This window comes from Etheostoma cragini, chromosome 12 (genome assembly GCF_013103735.1).
Source record: "Etheostoma cragini isolate CJK2018 chromosome 12, CSU_Ecrag_1.0, whole genome shotgun sequence".
Lineage (NCBI taxonomy): Eukaryota > Metazoa > Chordata > Actinopteri > Perciformes > Percidae > Etheostoma > Etheostoma cragini.
Window position 1 is genome coordinate 14,225,969 of NC_048418.1, and position 26,062 is coordinate 14,252,030.

Below are 26,062 nucleotides of genomic sequence, written 5' to 3' on the forward strand. Positions count from 1 at the left end.
GGGGGGGGGGTCATAGTGTAGTAGCAGATCAGAAATGTATTTTGGTCTAAACCATTGAGTGATTTATAAACTAGCAGAAGTACTTTGAAATCAATTCAATGTAAGTATTACTATATTGCCAACTCCTAATAGAAGGCAAATAGTATAAAGTTAAATGGGCTGTACTTGAAATAGTGACAAAAAACAGACGGCTATATTGCCTCTACAGACCATTCCCCCAGTAGGTGAATTACCTAATTTTTTCACGGCCACTCGCACTCAAGCGTGGCCAAACCGACTATCTAAACAGAGAACAGATTAGCTTGGATCACACAGACGGAGTGTGACTTCCTTCTCTGCTTAAGAAGCCATTACTCCCCCAGATCTTTACATAGCAAATATTTGTTTACTGCCATATTAATGTTCTGAATGTCAGGTACAGCCCCTTTTAAGTATTAAGGAGAAACTGATGGTGAAATGAAGAGAAAGAAAGCAAAGCGTACACAATGTTCTGATGCATGATTTCAGACAGTGTATGTCACCATCAGTAATTCAGTGTGATTGCAACCCAAGTAAAATGTTTGCTTTCTTTCTTTACTGTTTGGAGTTTTTGGAAGGATGGCAAAATAAGATTGTGAAAGATTCGAGACAAGCAGTCTTGTCTCATCCTGCTTTATTTTTTTGAAATAATCGTCAAGTGAATTCCCATGCTTTTGTGTGGCAGAAATCAAAATAAATAGTAATAAAGAAGGAACCCCACCATCGCATTAACTCCAAGTTAACTGACTGAAGGCACTTATGTTGTTTTCTGATCATTTCTCAATGGACAGACTTAAATGATGCAAACATTCTCCTTGTGTTGTAATAGTTGGCAAGCTATGTCCCTTCTGTCAATGACGAACCTGGTTAGATTTACTTGTGATTTTTAAGATAAGGATATAATAAACAAATAAAAGTCAGTCAGAGCTACCCAGAGGAACATCTTACCTGCTGGTTAACTGGAAAATTCCGGTTAATCTTCTTTACCTGTTAAATTGAACAAGAACATCAATAATTCATTTAGATATTTCCTGATAACAATCAGACACCAATTACTGGAATAATGTAAAATAGTTGTCGGACCCCGCAGGGACGCTCAATCAGTGACAATGTGTCTAAGAGCTATGGATCACAGTGTCCGTGCTAACATGTTAACACAGCACTGAAGGAACACTGTTAAGGCTATACTTCATTTATTCAATGCATGCAAATTACAAAATAAGATAGATAGAGTCATTTCCACAGTGACCCAAGGTTCTTCCTAAAAAAAAAAAAAAAAAATCCATTCTCTCCGTGATAATAAAACCGGGGAAACTAGCGAGAGAGCAGTCAGGCTTTAAATTAAAACATTTTGCTCAAATCACAGGTATCATTCACTCCTAATTCACACTATACTATCAATATAATTCTCTTAGCAGCAGTACACTAAATTAAGCCATCCAGACCTATACCCTATAGAGGCGAGAACAAGTCACAGCTGCTTGTTTTGAAAGGTTGCTGAAGTCTGGGCCGAGGGAGAAAACGGAATGTTTTTGTAGTGGAGGAGCTGAAACGAAACCGCCAGATAACAAGATGGTATGCAGGAGCGGTGACAGTGGGTTTGTTCAGATTCAGCTGTTGGTTGTTGTGACCAGTCACAGCGACTGCAGGTCTAACCCACCTCTGACACAAACAAGCAAACAGGCTGTGGGGTCCAGTTCTGTTATTACAAACAAATCATGCATCTCATCCTCTACCAAAAAATAAGAACCCTCACTGGAAGGGAAAAGTACAAAAAGTCATTAACACTTACTCTACAAGTGCTGTACTTAAAAAGAATTGCAGGTTCTGATACTTGACTTATGTATTTCAGTTTTGAGAGACTTTCTAATCCACAGCCTATTATAAAAACATTGTACTTCACTCCGCTGCATTGTAACAGATGCACCTCATTGCCATTTTCATTGCTTATACAACAACATATCATCAACATAAAACTTCATACCAAATGGACTGCAGTTAAATCCTTTACTGTAATATTATCATTTTTGCTTCTTGTAGAGTGTTGCAGCTGTTATTAAACCTTTGTTTAATCAGGTAAGTCCCATTACAATTAAGGTCTAATTTTCAAAGGGTTCCTGAGTACATGTAAAATATTGCAAAATACTAAAGAACACTATATATTTACTGTTTACGTTTAAGTATGTTTACTTTAATGGTAAACTGAACATCTTTGGCACAACAATTTCTCATTTTATCAATTATTATCTCAAGTACTAGTGAAGTTGCAGAAGAACATTTTACATTTGTAGAGAGCAGCATGGACTTCCTCCTCCATCGCTTAGAGAACTAAAGGCGTTTTTTCATGACAAATGGTGTAGTATTTTACTGCAATCTGCTCATTTCAATTTCATGACAGTTATCAAATAAAGACTGAAGCTACCCTAGAAGCAGAGAATGAGCCTACTCTTAATTAGGTCCGTGATTTTCATATTTTTAGGTGTCAGTGCTATTTTGGTTCAACTGCACATCTCATATGCCATATACCCCTGTTAAATATGTGGAGCTCATTCATTTTCATTATATTTTTTTTTTAAAGGGCTATCTATAAATATTTATTTTGACTTTTACAAAACAAGTAAAAATGTGTTACCACAAGTCCCTCAAATACATTCCCTGGTTTTATAGTTTATTGAATTTTTTAAGGTCTTTGTGGGACTCTGGCTGATCCTCAGCACGATACATCAATCAGTAAATCACTTTATTTGTCCCTAAAGGGCAATAGGTTGTGCAGCAGCAGAATTGAAAACACAAAGCACAAAAACACATTGAAAAAAATGAAACATCATACAAATATGAAATTAAAAAACGTGTTATTATTTAATATCTGATTGGTGCAATTTAGTTGAAAGGAAGAATAAATGAGTTATTATATGTGTTACATTGGTTTTTAGAGTCCCTCACAGCTGTCTGTGTGTCTCCTACTGCGGTTCAGACTAAAATATCTCAACTATTGGATGGATTAAATTTCATTCAGACATTTAGGGTCATTAGACGATATATGCTACTGAATATGGATAGCCTTCATCTTTTCTTTTAGTGCCACCATGGAGTTCACACTTTTGAAGTACTGAGAATCAGGTCCCCCAAATTGTGATGACTTTGGCAATCTCTTCACTTTTTATCTAGCGCCAAAATCCTCAGCTCAAAATCTTTCTGTGATTTATGACCAAATATATGCAATACAAATGACCTTAACACCAGTCTCAGATATAATTTGTTTTTAGTACTAATTAGCAAATGTCATCATGCAAACACACTAAACATCTGCATGTTAGCATGTCAACGTTAGCATTTATCTCAAAGCACCAGTGTCTAAGTACCGCCGCACAGAGCAGCTAGCATGGTTGTATAAGGATTTTGCGATGTGGCAATCATGGCAATTCACGCAAATTCAACCAATCACCATGACTTTGGTGCGACTCGCAGTTTTGACCAATCGCCGCAACGTTTCCGTAAATTTAACCAATAACCAGAGTTTTCGTGCGACTTAAACCGATCCCAGCAGCCCCACGTGCCAGACTTTGCATCCGTATGGGACTCTGAGAGCCAATGACCAAGCGGGAGGCAGAATGTGTTGATGTCACACGTTTGTTGCCAAAGTAATTTCCTTGTTTCTGATATGAAGACAAGTGTGACTCACATTTACCAACAAAATATACAGCAAAAGACTACCCAAAACATTTCAGTCCATCCAGCCAACCTGTATACATTTTAACACCAATGTAGGCTGTAACGATTTTTAACTCGAAAGTCTGTGAAGCGGGTGCTGTTTAAATCCTGTTGGCTTTCTGCAGCGGGCCGGCTGCTGCTCGACTGACGCGCGCACACACACGGTGGATGCAGGAAAAAACGGATATGAGACATACAGGATGACCTAAATTGAGGACAGCTACCCTCATTATTGTAAGTGCAATGATAAGTTAAATCCAATAAGTACTTTCCCAGGCCAGGATAGAAAAATTAAAGCTACATTGTAGTTGTTCTTTATAAAAATCTGTATTCCCCTTTACAAACTTGTCCTTTTATTAAGAATATTGACCTCCACCATAAATTTCAAGTATCCCTACTGGCTTGGAATTCGACATTTACGCTTGCATCAACTGGGGCAGACGCTCCAGAATCATCTTGAAATGCGTTTGCGGTAAGGGAGATGCAGGCTATACTGCTCCGCCTTTGGTGCTTTTCACTCAGTGGCACTGACTGTGACAAATGCCAGGGAGGGAGTGAGGGTGGGAGAAGATTAATTTACTGCCGACAGATTTGAAAGCCTGTTGCACCTATTGTCGAGGACATGTAATTGAGTTAAAAAGAGAATTAAAACAACAACGCGACAAGCAAAAAGACCAAAGTATATATTATTGTACAAGGTTGCGCATAACATAACATGGTTGTGCATAACTTTAGAACGTCTAGGGTACTTTTCCTCGCGTCAATGATGAAAAAGGATTGTCTACCTTTAACATAAACTAAGAACTAATATGTGTTGGGATTTCCCTGGCAAAAAACTCATGTCATAATGTAACACAGGCCAGGTACAGCTAGAACAGCTGCGTGTAAACAATGGAGATATCAAGAGCTAATTTCAGTTAATATACAGTATTAAACACCGAAACTTCTTTTGCTTCTCTCATACACTGCAAACATTGCCTTACACTATTAATCTTGTACAATATACAGAATAACAATAGCACTGATACTTTACTAGTATGGAAACCTGATAGCTAATGTTAGCAATGAAATGGTACAAAAATAACAAAACTATTACACTAGATGAGACACTAATTGACGAAGTTGTCGCTAATTTCGCCACAGTAGGAGTTATAACGTGTTTGGAATGGGGAGGTGGCTAGAAAGTGAAATTCAGTCGGTTGTCACATACCATTTCACCGCTAGATGGAAGAAATTCTTACACATTGTAGCTTTAACTAACAATGTAAAGAGCAACAAGCCACTGACACATACGTTCAAATTTGATTCATTCAATAAATTATTATTTTTTGTCTTAAATCCACAAGCCATTTTCATATTACCTACCAACATTGGCAGCATCCAGAGCCTTTTTGGTTAGGATACTAGGAAAACTCAGCCTAGAGAAATTTTATTCACCCCAAAACAAGTAACCTTGCTCCGTATGACCTCATAAGGGGCGAGATTTCAGATCAGCCCATCTAAGCTTTAATTTTCTCAAAGGCAGAGCAGGATACCCAGGGCTCAGTTTACACATATCACCATTCCTAGCCACTGGGGGGCCATAGGTAGGCTGGGGAAACTCATTTTAATGTTAAAAAACCTCGTCAGGTTATATTTTCATGCCATGGGACCTTTAACTTATCCAGGTTACTTGTCTTTCTTTCTTAGTTTTGCCTTTGTGATTAACCTTCATTCCCTAATGTGTCACCTAAGTGTTGACCATATTACAATCATATTGTCTTTAGAACATCTGAAATCTGTGTATCCTACACCCATCTAGTTTGCCAGCTCATTTGCACACCTCAGTTACTGCTGAGGCCAGAGAGAGAAATACACTCTCCACTGTTGAGACCATTCTGGCAGTGAGCAATCAGTGTTACGTCCATGACTTTGTCCACTCCAATTAACCAGGGCTCCATTATTCCCCAGGACACACACACACACACACACACACACACACACACACACACACACACACACACACACACACACACACACACACACACACACACACACACACACACACACACACACACACACACACACACACACACACACACACACACACACACACACACACACACACAGTACAATTAGCCACTCTCTGTTAGGTTTTGTGTGAGCCACCACACATGATGGAGCTTGTCAACATTATTTGTACACCCCGCCGAGCATCAGGAAACATACTTTGATTTCTTTAAAGCAATAGGCTCACAACAAGAGAAAGAATAAAACAGTAAGTCTTTGTTTTTTGCAGACTCTTTCTGTCATTATTGAATTACATATTATGTTGAATTAGAATATTATACAGTAAGTGCATGAGTTTGGTTGAGGGGATAGTATAGTAAAGCGCAACTGCTGTTCTTGTGACCTCAGGCTCTAATAAATAGGTGTGTATTTTACACCCACTGTGAAAAGACATTAATACAGTATATGTTCAATGCCATGACATTTGCAAAGGGACTTTTTGACGAGCCACAAATTGAAAGTCTTTTGCACTAACTCCTGACCCAACATCTTATTGGTTTCCATGGGGGACAGCGAGAGGCAGCAGAGCTATCAAGTGTTATTAGTTTATACTCACATTGTGCTTGGTGAGACTGGAAATGTTGCTTGCTATTGCCTGAAGCCAGTCCAAGCAGTCTTCAGCTGTGGGGAACTGTATAACTCCGCTGCACACTCCGTCCACAGCTATGACATGGAAAGCATTTTTCCTGGAGAGAAAAACAAAAAGATTATGGAGTGATTTAGCTTTTTTTAGCTCACGACCTACAAACAACACACTGACATAACTCATTACTTATTTAATTGATCAACAATCTTTAAAGAAGCCATTAGTTTCCATTGATATCACTATGGGATGAGAAAAAGCTTGACCAGAAACAAACACAAATGTACTTGCAATATTTATTTTCCTCAATATTACTTTATTTTAGTTGGTCAAAGCCAAATTATTCAATTTTATGGAATATCCACTGGGCAGACTCTTTCACAAATATAACAATTCTCATCTAACATCTAAAGATTGATATACTGTATGATTCTCCGGATGCTCCATGCAGAGCTTTTGCCGTAGTTTACGTAAATGGCCTGATGTTTATACTTGTGCACTGGTGTGTGCGTCCTATGTGTGTTTGGGGAGTGGGTGATAGAGCAAGGGAGAAAGTGAGAGAGTGACGGCAACCAGCTTCAGAGCGAGTAGTGACTCTAGAGTCATAGTGAGAGGAACCCCCTCTTTGGTCTCCCCTGTGTTTTATGACCAAGGTGGGAAATCTGTAACAGGGAAAGTTAACCCTCTCCTTGATTTCATGTTGTTTATGGAGAAGGAGAACCAGGAAATGAGTAGGGGGAAATGCAATGCTACCAAGCCACAACTGAGCAACGTACGTTGCCGCGACATGTAGTTACATTTTTCAAGAGGTGCAAGTCAGGCTAAGGAGTAGGGTCTGGCATAGGTTTGTATCTCCACATACCTACGCATGTAGCAACAGCGTAGATTTTATGCAGAAACATAAATCACGCTTAAATAATTCCTTTAAACCTGCAATAACTGAATTTGTTTGGCCACTTGGGGGCAGTGGAAGCAATCTGTAAACACAACGGGTCGGGTATGGCTGCAGCCTAGGGCCTCCCGTTTCATGCCTGGGCGTGTCCAATGGTAAATTCAGAGCCTCAAAAATGAAGGTGTTGGCACGTTTGTTGCAAACAATTTAAAACCGTTTAATAACAATAATAGTAATAATAATAATGTATACTTTATTAATCCCACTTAATGTTGTTATTACACACAGGCCTGAATTACACATACATGCTCAGTACCTATACATGCAATACTGGAGAGATGTCAGTGGGTCATTTGGAGGTTTGGTGCCTTGCTCAAGAGCACCTTGGCAGTGCCTAGGAGGTGAACTGGCATCTCTCCAGCTACCAGTCCACCCCCATACTTTGGACCGTATGTGGATTTAAACCGGCGACTCTCTGGTTCCCAGCCCAACTCCCTACGGATTGAGCTACTGCCACCCCCCAAAAAAGCTATAGTGTGTAGTTTCTGTCTCCCCCATGAGGAATTCTAAGTAATGAGAACAAAACTGTTGGCATGCCCCAATGTTACAAGCCTTCAGTGACAGCGCACAGCTGTCACTGAAGGCTTGTAACCAAGTAGCCAAGTTGGACACTGTGGATTTAAAAAACTTGGACTCTTCAGAAGAGTTAATTATCTTCACTTAAATTTCTGCGTGCAAAAGTCACCAGACAACACTAGTTTCTAAACACAGCCATACTGAGAGACACAGAGAGAGTTGTGCAGAGCTGATAATTCTTAATTAGCTTTGTAGCAATTCATTTTGCAGTGGCTTCAATGTAACGTTCATTAATATAAAAAAATTACACACTAAAGCTTTAAGTTGATATGGCAAACTTTCTGGCAAACTGTTGCTCATCTACATATCTAGCAGTTTGATGTTTGTGGCCAACTGAATGAAAGTTAAATATTACTGTTTTTTATGGTCTTTTTAACTCCTGGGGGAAATATTTGGCTCGTCAGCAGCTGAATAATCCACTAAGCAGCTAGTCACTAGCTGTGTCTGTCTGCTGTGTTGAGCTGTGCAGGTAGTGTACAGTGTTTTTTTTTGTCCTTTTGCTGCCTCAGCTGAAAGTTATTATAAAGCTCTGTAAAGGAGAGCAGCAGATTCAGGTAAAAATTCTCTGTAGGTTCATCCCTGTATGGCTTTAAATGTATCAATACGTTTTCAAAACAGGGCCTACTCCCAATTTCATAACCAAAATAAAGCAAACAAAATGTTTACTCTGGTCCGCTTTAAGTTTGAAGTGTTGAAGATGCAAAGAACTTGACTCTGCATAAAATAAACTGAATACGCAGCCCAATACATGGCTCATCAATCTAAAAAAAACTTCTACTTGTGCAATTTTTGTGTTAATGGTCTAAAACATGCCAAACCACAAGTGTGGTCCATTAAGAGTCAATCCACAAGATTACTATCATCCACAGTGTAGCAAAATGAAAATGTATTTATTGACAGCTTAATGACTTATTACGTCAAGGATACACTATGCAGTAGGGTTGTCTTCCTGCAGAACTCCTTTTCTTATTTAATTTTGGTTAGGAAAAGGAAAGGGATGTGGTTAATAGGATGGCAGTCTGCTCTATTTAAAACTCCCTAAGGATTAAACAAATTTAACTGTAGGCCCATCTCCTTACAGGAAGATACCAGCTCTGCAAGTGAGAACAGACACCACTGACTCTTCAATATGAAGTCCCAAAGCTTACCTGCAGATGTCAGAGCCCGGGTTGTACTGCGACAGACGTGAGTGAAGCAGTGGAATAAGGCGCAGGTCCACCCATCTCTTCTCCCAGCGAAGCCCCGGGGACGTGGGCCAGGACGAGCAGGACAACGTGTCCTGCAGATGTGTGAAACGCTATTTAGAGGTGCTTGTTTCCCACACTGCAAATCTCAAACAATCAACATGTCAACAGTCCTGCTGCTGCTGTTGCTGCAGGTAAACAGGCAAGCCGAGCGAGCGCGAGGGGCAGAGGAAATCTGATTCACCCTCCTCAAAAGATAAAGATAGAGCATCCCCGTTCTCAGCGAAAGGCAGTTGCATAGGAACAACTTTCTGGCACCAGGAATCCTGCTGCGTGGTTACAGAGGGACAATTCGAGAATAATTGAAAGATGAAGCTAATGAAAAGAGTACCGTGTTGTTAGGATGGTAGTTCAAGTGCAGGCCGCTATCACACAGAGGAGAGGAGGTCCCACTGCTGTAGTCGCTGGGGATGCCTGAATGTACAGCAAGGACACACACAAAAAAGGCAAATAAAAATGAAATTAAAAACTAAAAATGTAGGTTTTCAATTGCAGTGAATCACAGATATCAACACAAAGCATGCCACTTTGTTCTCCTCCAGTGTGGGCTGCTGCTCTGTGCCAATTTGTATTCAGTTGACTGTTTGGATGGCCAGTCAAACTGGCCTATATACGTGAATAGGCTTTTATGAAAGCTTTCATGTCTGATGACGGGACTGAAGCTTCCCCATGCAAGAGCAATCAATTGCACCACAATGAGCAATGTCAATTCTTTCAGTTTGGTCTTTAGCATCTTTTGTGAAGCTGGAGATGCATCCATTCCTCTCTTTTTCCCCTCTCTTTAGCAAAGTGGCATCATTATTTAGTGCTGCTTGTCAAGATGAGTACACAAAGTCGAGAACATTAAGCAACTGAATTTATATTTCTTATTTTCAAAGAGGCTCTTCAGGCTCTAGTTTACCGTCACCAGGACAACCAATCCTCAGACTGACATTAATACAAGCTATAAATACTCTTGGTTAATTATTTTTGCACTGCAGTAATGGTGATTAAAAAGTTAGTGTAGAGGTTTCTCACATGTGCAGTCCTCACACAGAGGCAGTTTCAGAAAGGCAGGGGTCTTCTTTAGGAAAGAGACAGTAAGAGTCACTTCTTCACCAGCATTTCTCAAAACCTGGACCTGGAAGTTAAAAACGCGGGATTATTTTCATTGAAGGATCTGTAAAATGTGAGGTTTTCTGACAATTGCTTGCTGTCATAAAACATGGTGTGCTTACGCCTAAGATTGGAAAAGCCAAGATAAGAGATGTACACAGACATACACACATATTTCTTGCAGTTACATTTAAAAAAAAAGAAAAAAGCATGAAACAAAAACATTTGGCTTTGCATGACAAAAATACACAAATCCTAAAGGAAGAAAAGATCAGCTGTTGAGAGAGCTGTTGCATTGTCGAAAATATGAGATATGAGATGAGCGCTTACCACTTCCTCGTGGCGATAACTTCTAACGTTTATTCCATTTATCTGAAAACAACAGTAACAGGGTTACCCCATATAATACTGCTGGCATCACATCACTGTAGCTGGATCTTCACAATGATAAATGAGGAAAGCACGATAACTGTTATGGCATCTGCGCTTAACACTGTAAACAACAGTCTCATCCACAGTTGACATGAATACAGAGCGTCTTTAGCTGGCTTGTAAATGTATCCTCTGCATCAGATGAGCTCAGAGAGAGATGAGTTTTGCTGGAATATATGTAACAAATGAAAGATCTGGGATGTGACATTTAACTGTAGGGATGCAATTTTGTAGACATGTGGCACATGAATTATTAAAGATGCAGTATGTGTTATTTTGCAGAGTAGGATGAGAGGTGTAGACAAGAGTTTTGGCATTTTACCTGAAGGATGCTGTCTCCGATGAAAAGCAGCCCGGAGAGTTCAGCTGGGAATAAAAAATAAAAAAAAATCACATTAGTAAAAAGAAACTAGAGGAGTCAAAGGGACTGAGTTTTAATCAGAATCAGAAATACTTTCTTGATTCCCGAAGGGAAACTCTGTGTTGCAGTTGCACAAATATTATAAATAGAGTAAAAATACAAAGAAATAAAGAAATATAAGGAATTAGATATGTAAGAAATAAAGAAATATAAGGAATTGGAGATGTGAAAAACGTTTTTATAAACAACAATGTACCTTTTTGTTCTTTAGATATTTTTGATATCACAACAGGGATTTTATGCTCTGCTCCACCCTGACGAGAAAAGGTAGCACAAACAAAGAATGAGCCAAAGACATTAAAAAGAAACACAATTGTCAGCGAGTCCCTCTGCTATCGCTGTTATTGCAGTCTGACAAGAAAATAATCATTATTGTGGTTTGAAAAGAAAATGATCGATAACACTTCAGACATAATTTAAAGCAGCTAGGAGGAGCAGCCTAATCAGCTGAGATCTAAATTACCTTGATGCTTAGGCCAAACCCTCCAATTGTCTGCCTCCTGATCGTTACAGTCCTCTCCTGAAAGAGATTCAGTTAGAGCCGGTAAATGAGTTCAGTCCAGTTCCTGTGGGATCTCTTACAACAGAGCAAGTGAGAAAGGCTGCTTTTGTCAGAACTTTAATTTAATCACAATGAAAAAAAATGGTGCAAGACTTAACCTAAAAAATATGAATCAATACATCCTTATTTGTTTTCTATAATTTTTAGATATTTCTTTCATTTTACAAATGTTTTGAACAAGATTAAGCGTTTCTTAAATGTCTGGCAACTCCTTCAAGACTGTTGGGAAACCATTTCAGGTGACTCCCTCAAAAAGCTCATCAAGAGAAGGCAAAGCAGTAATCAGAGCAAAGGGTGGCTACTTTGAAGAAACTAGAATATAAGACATGTTTTCACTTATTTCACACTTTTTTGTTAAGTAAATAATTTCACATGTGGTCCTTCATAGTTTTGATGCCCTCAGTGATAATATACAATGTAAATAGTCATGAAAATAAAGGAAAAACATTGAATGAGAAGGTGTGTCCAAACATTTGGCCTATACTGTAAGTTTGATACATCTTGATGTGATTTTGCATACATTTGCAATATCCTGACATATAGGCCCACCTGTTTACAAACTATTTAGTGCTAAAAAATCTAGCCATATCACCAAGCCCCAACTATACAGTACATTGATGTTATTAGCCACTTGACGATAAGAAGTATTTACATCCATACAATATGTGAGATTACATTTAGATTTAATTTTTTATTTTGTGATGGGTAAATGTAGAATGACAAAATGTTGGCTGGTGCACACCTGGTAGCCAAGTGTGAAGGAAAATAAAATGATGTATGGAAATTGTTAAGATTCCCACCCACTGTCAGCACCATAGACCGTTTAACGGTCTATGGTCAGCACTAAGTTCCTTAAAAGTGCAATACTTCAGTCATACAATAGACCTCTGACAGGCAGAATCTTAATTGTCCACAACAAATCAGTGTACATATTATGAACACCAAGTTTGAATATGAAATTTGGAATGGTTGTTGTCCACTTCTCTTCCCGTTCTCTCCTTATTCATAAAAATATATTTCTTTGGTGTGTTTTCTATTAAATTCTATGGATCTTAGATCTCTGGATATTGTTTGTCTCAACAATTATTGATTATCTAATTGTCTCAGGTGTTCCGTGATGACATAGCGGTTGTTGCAGCCTGTGCTTCTAGTATAAAAGATGTTGTTGTATCATATTGGTAATTTGATACCTAACACTGAATTAAAAAAAAATTCTGTGCTAACATTGTGCAGGAATTCAACCTTTTATATTACATTTTAGTCACTGAGACTACATGCTAAGGTTGTATTATTGTTGCAGGTCTTCACGCTTTCTGTTATTAGTTATCATAATCATGTGTCAGAGGACATAAGCGCTTCCTCTATTTATCTTCAAAGTTTTATCCAGCAACATGTTACTGAATGAATAGTTAAAATAACATTTTGGGAGAGGTCAAGGACTCTTCTTTTTTATTGGGAAAAGTGAATTTATTATTCATTCACTAATTTATTCATGTGAAGAAAAAAAATGTCAGATGTGATGTGTGGCTTAAAGATTACACTCTATACACCATGATCCACTCCAGCAGGTGGATCACTATTTAATAGCTACACTTGATTAATGAGGCATAGATTAACTGACGTAGATGTTTTATTCACATTCAGTGTCTTTTTGTATGTGCTGTAACCTTCATGTATTGTGCAGTACATATTACTGATTTCAATTGATGAATGTGTGAAGTGTGGCATTTGGTAATTATGAAATGGACTGGGTTACTTACACTTGAATAAAAGGGCTCCCCTGACACACAGATGACATCTTGTTCTTGAATGGTCAGAATATCTTTGGCCAAGTGTAGTCGAATATTAAACGGCTCCTCATTACCTTCTTGCATCAAATAAATCCCAGTCTTTGTCTGCGAACAGTCAGAAAGATAAAATCATTCATCATCCCTCCACGACTGAATTAACTGGCCATGAAATGTAATGTCGTTGAGAATACTCGCTGCAGGATGCATGGAAATGAAGATACAGAGTTTTGGCTGTTATTTTCTTTTTTTACTACTTTCTTTCTCAATGTTAATGGTTTTTTTTAAATAACCATATTCAGCACTGATCAATAATAATCACACATTTAGATACAAAAACACTGATACAAATGCAAATACAGGACTGCTGTATTATGGTTTAAAATAACAAGCAGACCCTCTGAGAAGCAGCTTTATATGAGTTGTGTGCTTTGTATACATTCACGCTGAGAGAACCAAATTAAATCATTTGTTTAACTGCACGTGTAAGGCTGATGCGGATGATGGCAAATTAGGAACCTGTGAAATTAAGTATCTGGAACCAAGCTCACCCTCCACATTTGAATTTCCTTGCTTCATATAAGCAAGTGTGAAGACTGTGTCTGTTTCCATTAGAACATGCTAATCCGCATAAATTTGCATTCTGCATATCCTTCACTCTCTCCCTTGCTAATTGCAATGCCTGCGCTGTCCTTGACTTAAAAAGGTCTAAATAAAAGAAGCACCTTCACCTGACAAGACTGCTAATAGAAAAGAAAGACACCAGTGTCAGCATCCTCGTCACCCAGTACCCGCCGCTTATCAGTTAACAAGACAAGTCGGTTGCGTGGTTGCTATTCTTAGACAGAGTGTCACAACTGCAGGTCAAACTTGAATGAAAGTCAGTTTATGGAGCATATTGTCTTTCATCTGTAATGAGTAATGTGAAGAATTGTGCCTCCGCAAGCAGCTGCAGCATGAGAATTGCACTGAATTGGGCATTAATTCACATTATGTGAAGTAATGTGTGAGTGTGAGACTCATTAGCTGAGCAAAATGAGGGCAGTAGTGCCATAATTGTATATAGCTGAGTGAGACAGCGTCTCGTGTAGTTGAGCATTGTTTGACCTGTTGTAGCGCTTGCATTGTACATAATTAGCCTTATCTCTGATCCTATTGTATGTCTATCTATTACCCTCACCTCCTAACATGCCTCCCTTATTATCTACATCGTCGTCTCTGATTAGGTAGTATGTGCATGACTATTTCCACAGCAGCGTATCTCTTTCTAACCCAGGGCTGAAATGAAAGGAGTAGTGGAACAAATAACCAGGGGCCCCAACATCAACAAAAAAGCCTGGTATTAAAAGTTTGCTTTTATCTGCAGTTTTTAAATTTGACGTCATTAGCATTATAAGCAACCTATCAGGCTGTTCTCATTTACTGTTCTTACTTACAGCTACAAAGAGTAATGCACACTATAAAGCCACTTAATTGTGAGCCAGGACGTGAAGGGCTGCTCTGAGGAGAAAGTCAGCATGTCACGTATTGAAAAGATCGACAAAATCCGCATAGTGAGGAGGTCGGGATGGATGGATGGGTCAAACGCACACAGGGACTTGGACTAGGAGCCGCAGTTCGTGTCCCATGTGAAGGGAAGTCAACTTTAAATTATTTTAATCGATTATATCATTTTAATGCCTTACTCCACATATGTAAGTCACAAAACTGTGATAATTTCCTAAACCTAACCAAGTAGTTTGGCTTCCTAAACAGGTTCTGCACTGCAGGGGAGTTCAGGCACACTGATCAATTGCTGGACATTTGTTGTATAACATCAAAAATTGAGCATGACTTTTTGTAAGATATCATACAAACAGTTGTATCTATTACTTTTGGCTGACCAACAAATTTGATTATTTCTTGTATCTAAACAATATTAGACCTCTTCCCCCTCTGAAAGAGGCACATAGTGTAGGGCACTCCTGCAGTCATATGGGCTAAAGTTTGTTACCAAAGCAGTAATTATGCTGACGACTTGAATCGAATGTTGAAGCAGCCATGTCGTTTTAAAAAATTAAGGTAAATTACCAAAAGAAAACAGAAAGTAAGATGCGAAAAAGAAAACAATCAGAGGGAAAGCAACTTGCTAGCAATATGTCAGAATGTTTTATCATTGGTATATAATTTCATGATAGTTAGCTGATAAGTGATGCAACACTGGCCTCAGTTTGACAAACAGCCACAAAAAGTGGATCAACTGTAAGTCCATCATAACCAACCTCTCCTTTTACTGTGGCACAACACTTGGCACAAGTTTGATTTATTGTGTGTGTTTACTTGTTAAATACCTTGTTGTGCAGGTGTGACAATGGATCTATTATAAGGGAGGGTGGAGCCACTGAGGCTGCATACAGGGCCCCATCTGTATGTGCAGTTCTAGCCGCATGCTTTCAGTGATGCTATTTCAGGCACTTGATAATCCCAAGGCTGTTTATACAATAGTAATCAATTTACTGTCAAAATATCATGTTGATTGAATCTTACCAACCTCTTCATTTGAAGTCTTGAAATCCATGTGCTACTATACAGTGAGAGATACTGCAATGGACAAAAAAGATTTAGTTAGACTGCAGAGGAAAATGCTTAATAACAAGGTCAGCTCGCTGGAGCAAAACCTTACAGCCAATGTAAACTAGCATAGTTAGCAGGTTCCCTATTTTCTGAGTTCCGAACCTAGAAAATGAAGACAAATAGATTTTTTTACTGAAATGGGCTCCTTCTATCTCAACTTAACTGTTAGACACTGACATCCCCTATGAGCAATCTTGGGAGAAAACTGGAGACCATTACGTGTTAATGAATAATTAATTAGCAAAGGTGAGAACCCAGGTATCCTAATAAATGTTTCAATATTGAATCCAGCGCTCCCAGAAATAAAGTGTGTTGCCATATCTGATGTCTTGTCAGAGTGAGCATAAAACTGGGCCACAGCGGGAGAAATTAAAATACTGACCTGAGTCGTATTTTGGTGTCAAAGAAAAGTCACAATAAATGCCACATCTTACTTTCTCTTTACAGCCAGAATATACAGTCTTGAGGAAATGCTATGCAAGAACCTCATTTACATAAACCAGTTCCACTCAGTTTTAATTAGACACGACTGCCACTTGACTGGACAAAACGAGTACAGAACAAAAATGTCTCACACTTGAATAATAGAACCTGTGCTGCAGAGGAAGTCAGAGACTTACCTCAGTAGAAAGGCCCCAAGCTCATTGTACGATGAGATCTAGCCATCAAGCAGTGAGTTGATCCCTGATCTGAGCTGTAGCAGAGGGCCTCCCCGAATCATGGTTGTCAGACTTGGGTGGTGGGAGAGCAGTGCTGTCACCTCTCCTGGCCGGCTGTGGGGTTTGAAGAGCTGGTGCTGAAGAACAGAATGAGGCTATCGTGTAAGGGTTTCCCTCCTGGCGGTCCCAGCTGCAGTAACAGAAGGAGGGTGTAGTTACGGTATTATTCTTATACTAAACCCACTTGCAGGCGAGGAGCTGCTGTTCAACACAAATTACACACAAATAAAAATTCTGTCTTTAAGGAAACCCCAAAACAGAGCTGAATATTGTTGATTCAAAGCTTCTGACTACATATGAAAATATGTAATCTACAGTTGCCAACTACACAGATGATTGTGATGTCAATCTAACTACTGCATTTATGTGGGATGGAGATCAGAAGCAATTCACAGCTTTGTTCCCCAAATAAACATCTGGTAAACAAAAAAGTAAATTCAAAAGCAAACGCAAGACTGTCAATCCCATTCTTCAGCCTGCGATGAAGGATCCTCTTAACACCTGTCAGAAAAACCTGTGGATCGGTGCGTATGAATGCCAAAATGCAATCAACTTATTTCTACTTTTTGTATGCCAAGCCTAGATTACTCTTTGAAAGTGTTTAAGTTACAACAGTAGACCCTTGTAAAATCCTCCTCGTTTGTAATGCATTGTTGGCTCGATGCTACCTTCTTGTTGAGCAGTGGCGTTAACCGCTATGATCATTGTTCTGCAGGATTAAAAAAAAAAAAAATTACAGGGAATGCATTTCAACATACATTTAATGCATAAATCATTAACTCCTGATAAAGTTAGTACTATATAAAGTAACAGTAGCCTTGATAAAACCTCACGTATTTTAAAAAAATAATTTGTTACCGTCACTGCAGATATCCTCTAGATGATGTGATATCAGATTATCATAAAGCAGCTACAAGGACTTTTTAATTGGTTATGAAACAGTCTCAATTGAATAGTTGCGCCTCTATATGACCTACATATGCAAATGAGAACATCATCGAGAAAATTGTCTATATAGTTTTCATAAATTGGAAAACGACAGAGAGAGGCAGAGAAAACACAACAAAACACCTTGGTCTCTCATTAAACAGATGTAGAGAATTGTGGGATAGGAAAGGATTCTGAAGAGTTCCTGAATGGGTCTTCTTCCTCCTAGACAGGTATTTTATTTATGAAATACATTGCAAGACATGGTTTTACGTCAATATATGAATTCAGGTTGGTAGCTTAAATAAATTTATTTTATTTTAGTTATTATTCCTACATAGTCACAAATAGAAAATATATGTAAAAGCTGCAGGCTGTCGGTCAGTGCATCATAAGGTCTGAACAACATTTTTTGTGATGGCGACAAAGTTAACTCCAGTTAAACTGACTAATTTGCGGAGCTATATATGTTGACATACTATGCAAGTCTGTTCTGTGCAGTTTGTGTTTTAGAGAGATGATTCAATTTCAATCATTATGGTGGCTGTAGTTCAGAAACTTAATGTTAATCATAGGAAATTTCTCGTTTAAGTCATTTTGAGCGGAAAAATGCCAAAAATCTGTACAGCTTCTAAAAATGTTGTGCTTTTCTTGGTCTTATCTGATTTAATAACATTGGGTTAAGAACTGTAGTTGGATGCCGTGAAGACATCACCCTGAGCTGATGATAAATGTAATAGGAATTATTATCTTTTAGAAGTATTTGACATTTTATAGAACTGAACCATGAATGAACTACTTGGCAAAGAATTCTGCAAACAATAATCAATAATTAAAATAATACACAATTAAAATAATGAGTAAAACAACAATTATTACTGCAACAAATGAGTTGTGAAATGTACTTACATTCCTATTAAGTTAAATATTAATATACAAGTATATGAAAAAAAACAAAACTGAGAAAACTATTATTGATATGTGTTTTAAAATGTATTTGGAATCCTTCATGTATTATTTTACTATGTGAATGTATGCGTGTTCCACACATTTATTATTCAAGGATTATTGACTTCAGAGATACAAGATCAGAGTTCTCAACCTTTCTCCGCCTGCCGCTCCACATCGAGCAGTCGGAGACAAGCCAGCTCTGTAATGGATGTAAGAGAAATCCTGACATCAGTTGTGGACGTGCTTTAAAAATTAATGTCTTCATGTGGTCAGCTGAAAATGTGTCTGCAGCTCTGAGATGAGCACTTTGTCTTACCAGGTGGCCTCCAGTACATCCTGTCAAGCACCAGCACTTCCTTTTATTTTTCTGTAAGAATCCATAGATTAAATAGGCCAAACCTTTTGTGCCTTTTAAGTTGAGTCAGCGTAACTCCTTTTACAACCACAGCATCAGATATTTTCAGCCCTACCAATTTGCCAAGCAATGTTTTTTCAAACAATGCACTTGTCTTTGACACAATGGCAGGAAACCGAGAGAGGAGCAGAGTTAGATTGCTTGGATGATGTGAAGATTGTAACGGGACATCTCCATCGCTTGAGGACAGCTGTGGCCCGTACACTATGATGAATGGCCATTTGTGAACGGAGATGGAGCAGCTGTTCATAGAGTGCTGCAGCAAATATAGGTTTACTACTCAAAAAATTTAGATGGGTTTCACTTACTGTACTGTTCACTTGGTACTGCAACCCGGAACATATTGTGCCTGGGAGTGCAGCTTTTTAATTTGGCGAGTGATGATAGCAGACATGTTACTCAAAAGAATCCTGCCTCAACATAAACAGTGAAATTTCACAGGATCTGCTCAGTTTATGTTATGAAAACATGACATTTCTAATGCATGCTGCCAAATTCTTCTGTAATGTACACCTTCCTTTAATATTTCTGTAGAGAACACAGAACGAAGAATACTAATCATGATTACTAATTTATTTTTTACTCATTTTGTCTTTTTCCTCCCAAGAAATGAATTCTAGAGAGGCAAAATGGGTGTATTTTTCTTCCATACATCAGTTATGAGCAGGCCTGTTGTCCAGGTGAGTTCAGAAGGATACAGATGACCCCAACCACTGCAAAGGGTTATGTAACTAGAGCGGGTTGGATTAGGGGCCCAATTTGGAAAATGTTGTCCCCGTCCATAATTCCTGACAACGTGCCTGGTTCTGAGGAATTGTAGATTTATCCTAATTAGGAGAGAATGCCTTTGTTCAAGGTTGCAGGATTTAGTTGGGTTGTGCTCTTTGTGTGACAACATATTATTATTTCTATTGTTGTTGCTAATCTATTCTTACTTTAGTTTCTCTGTACTTATTTTGTAGAAATGTAAGTTAGATGTATGTATGTATGTATGTAGAGATCTTTATGTCTCAATCTATAGCTGTGTATTTGCCTGGGTTTTTGTGTCTGTTTGCATTGATCTGTTTAGATTTTGTATCTCTGGGGTTTAACATACAGTACGGCCTGTTCAGTGAGTGAGAGTGGCAAAAACAGAAAATGTTTTTAGTATTCCTCACTTGGCTTCATGGCTTAAGCAAACAATCACTTTCAATATTGATGATTATTTATTATCTGCAGATGATTTTCGATAAGCGGTTGAGGATTTGGGCAATAAATATCAGAAAATAGAGACAAAATTATCAAATAGTCCTACAGCTCAAGGGGAATAGTAAAAATTACTTATTTTGTCTGACCAATACTTCAATATATAATTGAGCAAAGATAAATGTACTATAATGGAAAAAACTGAAAATACCTACATGTTTTAGAAACTGGAACCAGTGATTTTTTTATGTAAAAATGGCACATTTTTGTTGGGCTTTTTCATGCAATTATAAAGCTCAAATTATAATGATTATTTTCTTATATAATGGTTTGGTCTAGAAAATGTGAGGGAAATAGTCCATCAAAACTTCTATGAGCCCAAACATCTTCAAATATCATGTTTTATCTGACCAACAGTCCTAAACCCAACAATGTTCAATTGACAGTGAAAAGCAGCAAATCATCCCATTCAAGAAGCTTGAACCAGTGAGTTTGGTGCTTTGTCTTTTGCCGTTTGATTATCAAAATTATTGCAGGTTAATTTTCTGTTGAATAATTGTTTCAGCTCTACATGGCTTTAATCTAAAGAATAGTGTTTAAACGTATGTGGTGTGCAAGTTCCCTGTCACCTGATAATTCTTGACACATTAATAAAGTCAACCGTCACTCACTCCTGCAGTGAACGGCTCATGGAACGAAGCAGCTTGAACAGTTTTGTATTTGCAGAGCACATCTTGTGTTGAAAAGCGCCTGTTTTGTGTGCTACTAGAAGTGCTACTTATCCTTCTTTGCTGTCAGATTAAGTTCAATATGGATCATTTCGACAAGATAAAGTATCACATTTTCAATTCTTTTAAAAAGTATTTATCAAAAAATAAAGTATTTCACTACCTTGTAACTCAATCGATACCTGAGCCCCGGCAACCGCCAATGGGGCTCTCTAGCCCAGATGCTCATGAATGATAGGAGGAGTAAATTAGGGATGAACACATTTATAGACTGAACTCTTGACCGTCCGGACTATGATGTATGTTTTTTGGCAACAGGAAGCCTCTAAATATCAGGTGGCTGCCAACTTAACTCAGCGAGAATTATTTCACAATCGTCACAGATATATTGCTGGATATCAGGGAGCAGTGATAGACATACGCAAGACATTAAACTATAGCTAGAGGACACTGGTCCTGCACCATATTTGATACTGTCGGGCTCCTTAATTAGATTTTAATCGTTCTTTTCTTTAACATATGACATAATAGGGCAGCGCCCGTGGATAAATGGATTGGGCAAGTCAAGCATGTTATCTTACATGAGGTTCTTAATTAAGTTCAACAGATGAACGTGAAGCCGTTGCACTACATTGAATTACATAATTCACTCTCTTAATTATAATTTATATGTATACATATTTAGTAATTTTTTGTAATTCAACCAATGAGGCTCAAGCAGGAAAAGACTTGGGGGCCTGGAAATGGCACCATGCTGTGTGTAGAGTACATGAAAGGATTAAAAAGCTCAGCATATTGCTAAAGGCTATAGGCTACGTTGAAATGAAGCTACACAGTCAGGGCACATCTGCTCACTTACTAAATATAAAGTAGGGAAATGTAGAACTGTCTCTCAATTGCTCAGGCAAATTATTTATGGATTCAAACTGTGTGACATGAAACAAATGACTGTCTTGGGATATCATTTAAGTTTTGTAAATGCATGGACCTTAAATAGCAGTGCATTTGACTGGAGATTAAAGCAGTATTCAGAAACTAATGAAGTTTATGTTTACTTTATTTCCTAGAAAATTTGCATGATTCCCTTAGGGTCATTTATAGCTGCAAAATGGGAAGTATTTGCCTGAAAACTTACAATATCAGACATATGTGAGGCTACAACTACTTTTCATTATTGACTATTCTGCTGATAGTTTTTTGATTAATGGTTGAATCATTTAGTCTTTTAACATGAGAAAATAGTATCCATCACAATTTCTTGGAGCTCTAATTAATTTTTTCGTTGGAACAAGAGTTCAAAACGCAAATTCTACTTAATAAAACAGAAAACAGCAGCAAATCACAAATGACAAATCAATTCTCCAAACAGTAAAGAGGTTACATTTATATATCTGTTAATCTACCGATTGTTTCAGCCCTTAATAAATTCTTCACAAGTGCTTGTTGTGTGTTCACTTCTAGTAAAGTGCACAGAAACATATGACGGCTGTTCAGTCTGTTCTGCTGCTCTCGGCTATTTTACTATTCACAGGTTGAATAACTTTGTTCAAAGGAAACACAATAATGCAATTTATAGCATAGAAGAAGACTGCCTTCCATCAGGGTTGAGTTGCTTCTCTAGCATTCTGTCAAGGCAGCGTTGCTTAACAAATAAGTAGACTCTCCACATTTATCAAATGTGACCTAAAATTGTCTGGCCTGGGCTACTTACATGTTCAAAGCATAAAAGATTTAACAGAAATGCAGTGTTGGAGCTATAGGTGTTAGATGGTCTTGTATGTTAAGCAACGTGCTGGTATCATAAGTCATCATGTGTAATCTCACCCCTTATTGCTTTACTTAGGGCAGTGATCACTTACGTGTAGCTCTCAGTGTGTTGGTCTATGTTGCAGTCCTGAACCTCTAAATCAGATGGGCTGGTACACGAGGCGCATATAAATGAGAGTTGTGTCTTCTGTCTTCCCCGGCATGAGACTTTGGTGTGCATTTGCTTCATTAGCCATCAGTCTCCTCTAAGACAGACTAATGGTTTTCTTGTTGCATGACAGTAAGTGACTTTGTGGCACAGACTCTGTACTCTCTGAGAGAGATATCCACACTTTTTTGTTTGTGCAGCTCATACATCACACTGTAATAAAAAAGCATATGGCTTCTCCTCTGTGAATTCAACATCTGGAGCAGTTTGTATGGTTGGTCGACCAAACAGTTGCTATAAAAGCCCCAAAGAAACATCAGGTGTGATACATTTGCCACTCTGCTGCCGGGCTCCGGGGCTAGATTGTAATGAAGATGTCCAGCTCTACAGTGACATACTGTAGGCTCTCCTAGCTGCCCTTTCGACAGAACAATCGCTGCAGGGAAATGTTAAAGGACCGCTCTATTTTGAGGACTGTTTTCTTCACATGCACAAAAAATCTGCAACGTCATGTTTTAGTTTCTACCTTTTACTCCCCTGGAACTCATTGCTACTTTTTCTTTTTTTTCTGCCAGCCTTGTCAAGTTCTTTTGTGCAGCCTTTTCAGCACAGCCCTCATTTTCATGATCAAAATAGGTCAGTGAATGAAGCCACATGATATTAAGAAATTAATTAATTAATTCTTCCCTCAAAGCAATGACAGTGCAACCCTTGAATATTCCAAACAACACTTTGAATGCATTAACATACATATTTGATGTCACTGTGTACATTGTCTGCTTCCAGTAATGCCTTCAGGACAACATATACCCTTGTGTGTTTTAAGAGATTTGACTAATTTGGATTCTTAAACGACCCGATGGGATTCAGTTGCAGGAGAAACAGCAAATTATTGATTACTTAAGTAAGGAAGACAAAGTGTGGAGGAACTCTTTGTTGTGCAGTGTAGACATTGTTTCCAGATCATGATCGATGCCAGTGTGCTTTAGATTGTCATTATATTGGGTAAAACTTAGTGGCAGTCTCCTTTCTTCCAATTATCAGTAGATACAGACTAAAACCCATTATGGAGGATTCAAACAAGTTGTCCCTGGCTCTCTTTCCTCTTTCACCCATTTGACATATTGACCGGACATGACTGACACCATTTCACTCAGGCCTGAGTTTGTGCCAGTGTACCGCTGTCACTTGGCAAAACGGCTATTTGATTTAGGACATAAGCAGAAATATGGGGGGAGGGGATGCGTGTGCTAGGGCATAAAATTGTCAATGACATGTCAACGTCTTTCCCTCTGTGGGGAAGTGAGACCTCCAGTACATCAAACCGATTGCTCCTGACCTATGACCAGCTAATGGACCTGCTCCCCTCAGCTCAGCTGGACTCAGCATGTGCTTCTACGAGCACAGAAATCATTGATGGGAAGTCTGATTTCTACATCTCACTGGGATTCTTAGATACAAAGTGATTGCCTTTCATCTTGCAGCCCATAAGGAGAAAGAAACAGACACGTGCATATGTGCACCCTGCCAGACCAATTTACAGTTAAAGAAGCAATATGAATTCTGTGAAACACATGAGAATTCAGTTTTCTGTTAGGCTATAAAACACACTGGACCAGCAGCAGCTGGCTGTGTTGAAATACTCTTCAGGTTTATTACAGATGGACGTTGCCTTGATGCTTTTTCAAAGAAGAAGCTGCAGAGGAGTGATTTGTAAACTTAAAATGGCCTATTTTGTAAAAAATAAACCTATGTTGTACATTATTGGCATCCAGTGCAGAGAGTTCTTTAACGCTGCTGAATAGGACTATGGATGAAAAGAGGTCTGCTGCCACTGCCTTGGCTGGAGGAACTGTGGGTGCTGCTGTGTAGGCTACCTGCACTGAGGCAATGTGAAGGTTTCTAAAACCCCACATATCCCCTAAAAATCCTACAATAATGAAAGGGTGTTTCATCATAATGACCATTATAAGTGAAGTGTTCAGCTCAGGGTATCACACAAAATGTGTCTAATGGCGATTGGGATGTTTTATTATCCCAACCGGATCATATAGGCTAGGTGATTGGTACATCAGTCTTGGTGCGCAGCATTAAGGCAGATTACGTCTCAAAAAAGTACATTGTAAACGGATTAATGTTTCGTTTCATGGGTGATTGGCATAATAATTAACTACCTACGTTCGTCGTGGACTGTATTAGGAGGCAGTGTAAATGTAAACCAAAAAAAAAGGTCTATGAGCCTTACCTGATTTTCTAGTAACAGGTGGTGATGTTTAAGATCCTTTGCAGTCCAATCCCTTGAGTGACGAGCTTTCTTATTTTAATTTATGCAAGGGTTGTTAAAACATCTCTGCGAAATCACAATGTATCCCTTGTGGCAGCATCGCCCACACGGCATCCTGGTCCACTACACTCTGTAGCGATGTGCACAAACCGACAGAAAAACAGCCCGCACTCGCACAGAAAAACAGATTTGTCCATATTTCCTGGGGAACGGCGGTTTCAGGGATTCCTCTTCGTCGACATCTCTGGCAGAGGGTCCAGTTTCACAGCTCCGTGTCTGTCTCTCTCTTGCATCTTGCTGCCAAAATGACTGAAGCTGGAAATCACATGCGACTGGTTTAACGCGCGCGTCAATCGACTTCGTTTACCCAAGGCACCCGCACAACTCTGGATCCATAAATATTACATGGTTTACTTTTTTACTGTTTCTAGGGACGTCTACTCCTCTTTCCCTCGTAACACCCGTGCTGAAGAAGACGCACAAACATCTCACAAAGCGTTTTTTCACGCCAATTACATTTACATGCACTGCGGTCCTCTCTCTGTGTTTGTGTGTGTGTGTGTGTGTGTTCACTCGGGATTCATACCAAGGTTTACCCGCTTACACATGAGATCTGCGGCAAAAAGAAAGAAAAAGAATATTTGATTTGTTCCAACGCAACGCCCAACATCAAAGTTATTTTCACATTAAAGGCCAGTGAGTGTGAATGCATGTTACAACTTCCCTGAGCTAAATGGCATTTAAAAGAGAAACTATAGCATGGGTGGATTTTTCAGTCTTTGCAAAATCAGACTCTCATGACTCTATCGTCAATTAAAACATCTTTGCATCTCTCACACACACACACACACACACACACACACACACACACAATGTAAGCTGCAGTCACTCAGTA

General features: G+C 38.7%; 1 protein-coding gene across 2 annotated transcripts in view; it reads right to left on the reverse strand.

The window, feature by feature from the left end:
* Positions 1 to 25,723, reverse strand: part of sntg1 (syntrophin, gamma 1) — a 34,508-nt gene extending 8,785 nt beyond the window's left edge. The window contains exons 1-13 of one of the 2 annotated variants that reach the window (XM_034888426.1): positions 25,129 to 25,723; positions 16,664 to 16,892; positions 15,961 to 16,010; positions 13,404 to 13,538; positions 11,545 to 11,601; positions 11,278 to 11,335; positions 10,983 to 11,026; positions 10,559 to 10,600; positions 10,151 to 10,253; positions 9,465 to 9,547; positions 9,038 to 9,168; positions 6,335 to 6,464; positions 967 to 1,005 (exon numbers count right to left, since the gene is read on the reverse strand). In XM_034888426.1, the coding sequence (XP_034744317.1) occupies positions 967 to 1,005; positions 6,335 to 6,464; positions 9,038 to 9,168; positions 9,465 to 9,547; positions 10,151 to 10,253; positions 10,559 to 10,600; positions 10,983 to 11,026; positions 11,278 to 11,335; positions 11,545 to 11,601; positions 13,404 to 13,538; positions 15,961 to 15,987 (849 nt within the window). In that variant the 5' untranslated portion in view covers positions 15,988 to 16,010; positions 16,664 to 16,892; positions 25,129 to 25,723. Of the gene's footprint in view, positions 1 to 966; positions 1,006 to 6,334; positions 6,465 to 9,037; positions 9,169 to 9,464; positions 9,548 to 10,150; positions 10,254 to 10,558; positions 10,601 to 10,982; positions 11,027 to 11,277; positions 11,336 to 11,544; positions 11,602 to 13,403; positions 13,539 to 15,960; positions 16,011 to 16,618; positions 16,893 to 25,128 lie in introns of both variants that reach the window. The other variant, XM_034888427.1, reaches the window with a different exon arrangement.
* Positions 25,724 to 26,062: the final 339 nt, after the last annotated feature.